Here is a 5,318-nt window from a genome sequence, read left to right as displayed (position 1 = left end):
TATATATATATATATATATAAATATATATATATATATATATATATATATATATATATATATATATATATATATGTATATATATATATATTTATATGTATATATAAATGCCTTTTATTGTGGCACTCATAGCCATAAGTACAAGTTTCCTTCCTCTTCACTATTTCTTCATGTTATCTTCATTGTTGATGGTCATATGTTTCATATTCATTCAGGACAGCACACAAACACGAAAAAATAAAGTTGCTTTTTGTCCTCCCCTAAAACAGCAATACTTCAATCACAATGAGTATAAAGAAAAAAATAAGCTGATATGGATCACATACTACAATTTTAGTCAACTGCAAAATTGATAGAGCCTGTGATATGACCAATATAAGTCTGTAAATGCAGTAAAACACACAAAAAATAAAACACAAAAATGGCTCTAGTTTTCCAATGAGTGGGAAAAGTCGAGGTATGTTGCGTGAAGCTGCCTCGCTCTGAAATAAAACCTGGAGCCTGGGTAAACAAATCTATTCCCCGTCTGGAATGGGCTATCAAAAGCTAAAATAGGGGAAAGAATCACATTACTTGTCTGTATTAAAAGAATGTGCCTAGGAGGGAATAATAGGCAACATCATTGAATTGAATAATGAAAAAATATCAATTTTGATCTTGATTCCATGAAATACAACAAAAGACTTTCTGGATATGTATAGTTTATTGTCATTTATTTCTTTGAAACACAGTAAGATGCAATAAAAACATGAAAATACTATTACCAATACCATCTAGATTTTTATGAGGTATAGGATTAAATTTCCTTTTCACTGATATGTTATTGTTTTTTGTTTTGCTTATCTAAAGTAATATAACAAAATACAAAAAAGAGTAGCTTTTTGGGGCTGCAGGTTAGAATTGGTCTCCTTTTGAATGGGAAGAATTATTTACCAAGTATACCAGTAATTAATGACAAAATAAAAGGATTCTACTTAATTATAATATAGATTAAGAAAAACTTTGAAGTCTCGTCATCATTGGTGCACTTAGAACTATATTACTGACAAAACTAAAGATTGTACATAACCCTTCCTGGACGGGCCACTTCTCAACGTGTTCAGCTTTGGTTGGGCATCATAAGATGTATATGTTTTCTATTATTTTCTAGACTTGTGGTATGATAAGCGAGTATCTATATGATATATCAGCAGAGTGATGAATTTGGTATGATAAGGCATTATAACTAAAGGAATAGATAGCTAGTACTTTCAACAAAAGGAAAAATTCAGTACAAAGGGTTGACAGACCTTAAGCCTTGCTGACCTTACAACACTATATGAATACTTCCTTATAGAGGATATTAAAGTAAGACATAACTTTGTAATCTTGTGTTAATATCCTTCATCATTTTTACATTGAAAGTAAATTGTCTTCATCATCCATGGATTATATCAGACTGAGTTTTCATTTTAATATTATCTTGCAATATATTGATGTAATTTTGTTGTTTTTCTGAATGTTAAATATGTCATGTTCTGCATGCTTTTCATGTTTGTTTGTTTTTTTCCTGCAAATTCAAGGATTGAATAAAGAAATCTATATAGTTCCTTTCCTTTACTATTTACATTAACAATATTTACATTTGTGGATTATTTTTTTACAAATTGTTGACACTCAGTAAATATCAACAAGGCAATTGTAAATAAAAAAAATACTATAAAATTAATAAAAGATTTACCTGTAAGAACATCTAGAGTGTCAGCTGTTTTATCAATACATTATGGGTTACTGTGATTGACCAATGCCATACAACAACTTTAAAATGCAACTGGAATTCCTACATTAACAACAAATTAAAAAAGTCAACTCTATTGCAAAGATGGTGTCTTTCTTTCCCCTTTGAAACAACAAATAAAATAAATAACATTATACCTGAATCTTTACATAACCCTCATTCAACACGGTTTAAATTACTGAGATATCTGAGGGTTGTTGATGATATCCCACAGTCTTTCCTTCCAGTCTTCTTCAAGGAGTTGACAGATAAGAGCGTGGAGATCTTCCGAACCATTTAAGACAGACTGGAGATTGTGCACGGACACTCCAATTCTGTAACCAGTTTTGGACAACTGAATTGCAAAGCTTGGACTAAGACCCATTACAGCATTACTTGTGTTATCATCACAGAAATTACAGCTAAAATTATTGAGATGAACATTATCACACATCACTCAAAGTCAAGTTCCTCTTATCATCAGTAACGTAGGAAGAAACAACCTGGAAAATCCTACCTGTGATCCGTAACACGATCCTGAGGATAGTTATAAGTTCTGATTTTCTCAGACCTGGCTCTGGTTCCAACCTGGGAAGATCAAAAAAGAAATTTATTCTATCAATACCACACACAGGTTGATGAATCAATGCATGTCAATCAGTAATGAAAGATCATGCAATGGGACCAAGACCACACCATAAATCAGGATTCAATGCTGAGAGATAGAGACAAAGGCCTCCAACCCTGTGAATGAAAATGGCAACCTACTTGCAATTTCCTGTTTGAGGTATACTGGCTAATGTTTTCATCAAGTTGCATCTGGTAGAGCTGTACCCGTAATTTCCTCAGACACTCATCCTTGTTGCGGTGCTGTGATCTTTCTTTCTGGCTTTCAACAGCAATACCTGTCAATTTCATGAAGTAAACAATTGACAGCTTTATTTTATACTTAAAGCTAGATATATATAAGAATTAATAACAGCATCTTTAATACACACTGATGACCTTGCATGAAAATTATAATCTATTCTATTATAACAAATCAGTCTGAAGTCAAGATGTAAATATAGACACAATGATCATTCATATATTACCTGCAGCCCTGTGCTTAACAAACACAAAGCTCACCTGAGGGAATGTGAACTACCCTGACAGCACTATCGGTTGTGTTGACATGCTGTCCCCCTGCACCACTCGCTCGCTTAGTCTCAATCTTGAGGTCTTTGTCCGATATATGGATGTCAATCTACAAGGAAATATTTCACTTTTTGCTAATTCATTATTGAATAAGAAATCAAATGAGTTGAATCTTATCTTATGTGAACATTCAGTACTGTGCACATTTTCAAAACTAATTCAATTTTCATATATTTGTAGGTTCCCTCTGTTTGCTTCTTTAACGTACCAGTAGACTATGCAATGGTTCACAAACATAAAAATATCCCCATCATGGGAAAAAGAAATATGCTGATCCCAAAGACCCCTTTCTCTCATACAAGCAATTATAATACAAACAAACACAAATGATATTTCAAAATTTTTCCTCTAAACTTTAATATCTTCAAATTACAGGCACAATTTATATCTTTACCATCTTTGTGGCTCACCTCACTCGGCTGGGGCATGACAGCTACAGAGACAGTTGAGGTGTGAATGCGTCCTGCTTTCTCGGTCTTCGGCACTCTCTGCACGCGGTGAATTCCTCCTTCAAACTTCAAGAGACGGTATGCCCCTTCACCTCGTACAATTGCCACAGCATGTCTCACTCCACCTAGTTCACAGGTTTAAAAATATTTTTGTAATTGTTTCCTTCTCTTGTAACCTATTTGATCAACAAGCAACCAAATAATATACTATGACTAGCATTTTAAGAATCTATAGCATCAAATGAATTACAAAACAAAAAGCTTACATATTTGTATATATCCATCAATCTAATTAACCTGTTATATATATGTCAACAACTCCAGTTTCAGCACAACACATAAACATACCAATATCTGTTGTCTCATAATCTGTAACATCGTTCTCCCATCCCATGTAATCAGCATAGGAAGTATACATGCTAAATACCTCCTGGCAGAACAGCATGGCTTCCTGACCCCCAACGCCCGCACTCACTTCGACTATGGTGTCTGTGTCTTTTAACGGTTCAGGAGGGACTAGAGAGTTTAATACCTGAGGAGGAGAATGCTTTTGAATGATTTTGATGCAAAGCTTCAGCTCATGATATTAGGTTTTCTAAGATTTCAAATCATGACCGGTCATTCAAAAATTCAGTTCATGAATTTAATGCAAAATTTTCATTAATGATTCTTAACATTAATAAAAGAGAGAAAATTAATGACGATTTTAACACATAAACAAGGATTAAATACAAATGCCTTACATCTTCTTCAATATCCTTCAATTTCTCAAGTGCATCTTCAAGGTCAGCCTGGGCCAGCTGTCTCATCTCCTTATCATTCTCCGGGTCATTGACCATGCTACGGAGATCATCAATATCCGATTCAATTTTGTCAACCTGGAAACATAATGGGTATTTAACTTTGTGTCATTTCTTTTTTTCTAGGAACATTTTTATATATAATAGGAGTTTTGCTATTTCATCTAACTATCAAGTCAGGTGATAAACATTTGGTATATTTCCTCTTAATAAAGTTAAAGTTAAAAATATGTTCATTATAACCATGTATAAGTGTCTATCAAAACCATAAATGAAAAATGCCTCAATATCACTCTTAAAAAAAAAAGTTGAAAAAAACTCTACTTTCTTTCCTTTTCCCTTTTTTGCTACACATATTGTTAACCCTTATATTTTCACCATCTACAATGATCTCACCTCCTCCAGCAAGACCATTAAGGGTTTCAGTGACCTTGCAGTGAGCTGGTCCTCCTCCGAAGGGCTTTCCGAACAGGACCTGAACCTCTTTCTCATCTCCGAAAGGCAGTGCTGAACTTTTTCATTGCTCAGCGACAGCTCTTCTTCAGAGCTTGTGGAATATTGAACACATCCATTGCATAATTTGGTGAATGCATCGTTTTTATCTAATATTCTTTGGTGAGAAAGACTTGGTATTCTTGAATAACTATATAAATTTCTCTTTATGAAACCAAATGCACTTGTATGAATACTTATGCAATTAGTAATTTCTGGTAACCCATAAGATGTGGTCTTTAATGGTCTATGATAATTGTATGATACACTTCTTATATTTGAAATATTTCTGTATAGTTTTCCAGTGTATAAGATGTGCCTCATTTTCGCCAATTATCAAAATATGTCTCTTAAAATAGCTGTAGCTGCATCCTCCAGAATCTCTGCGTATTCTATAACAGTCCTGCAAGGAAAATTAATGCATGATTAGTATTAGACAAATGTAGCTTGAATGAAATGTAAAATGTAAATAATTAATCAAAGAAATAAGTATCAGCAAACAATATACCTCAACAACCAATAAAAGTAAATAAGTTAAATATAAATTTCCACTTTTTTCTGGAACAATTATGGAAAGCACAGTATCACTTCACTTAAATAAAAATGATACTGATAGTGAAAATCAA

The 5,318-nt window shown here is 33.2% G+C and overlaps 1 protein-coding gene across 1 annotated transcript; it reads right to left on the bottom strand.

The window, feature by feature from the left end:
* Window positions 1-1,579: 1,579 nt before the first annotated feature.
* Window positions 1,580-5,109, bottom strand: mRF1 (mitochondrial translation release factor 1). The gene is made up of 8 exons (XM_043005041.2): window positions 4,597-5,109; window positions 4,144-4,278; window positions 3,749-3,932; window positions 3,362-3,525; window positions 2,883-3,000; window positions 2,523-2,659; window positions 2,272-2,342; window positions 1,580-2,089 (listed from the first exon to the last, which is right to left on the bottom strand). The coding sequence occupies exons 1-8, from the start codon at window positions 5,014-5,016 to the stop codon at window positions 1,951-1,953; spliced, it is 1,368 nt and encodes a 455-aa protein (XP_042860975.2). The 5' UTR covers window positions 5,017-5,109; the 3' UTR covers window positions 1,580-1,950.
* Window positions 5,110-5,318: the final 209 nt, after the last annotated feature.

Source organism: Penaeus japonicus, unplaced genomic scaffold, assembly GCF_977035675.1.
Source record: "Penaeus japonicus unplaced genomic scaffold, GWHDUDI00000001_assembly GWHDUDI00000031, whole genome shotgun sequence".
Taxonomy (NCBI): Eukaryota; Metazoa; Arthropoda; class Malacostraca; order Decapoda; family Penaeidae; genus Penaeus; species Penaeus japonicus.
This window is presented reverse-complemented; position numbering and strand designations above follow the sequence as displayed.

Bases quoted from the DNA above. Each gene is read 5' to 3' on its own strand.
- mRF1 (XM_043005041.2), bottom strand. From the start codon at position 5,016: ATGAGGCACATCTTATACACTGGAAAACTATACAGAAATATTTCAAAT. The intron at 3,001-3,361 runs GTGAGCCACAAA...ATTTCCTTGTAG, and splicing joins TCATGCCCCAGCCGAGTGAG to ATTGACATCCATATATCGGA. The intron at 2,660-2,882 runs GTGAGCTTTGTG...TGAAATTGACAG, and splicing joins GGTAGTTCACATTCCCTCAG to GTATTGCTGTTGAAAGCCAG.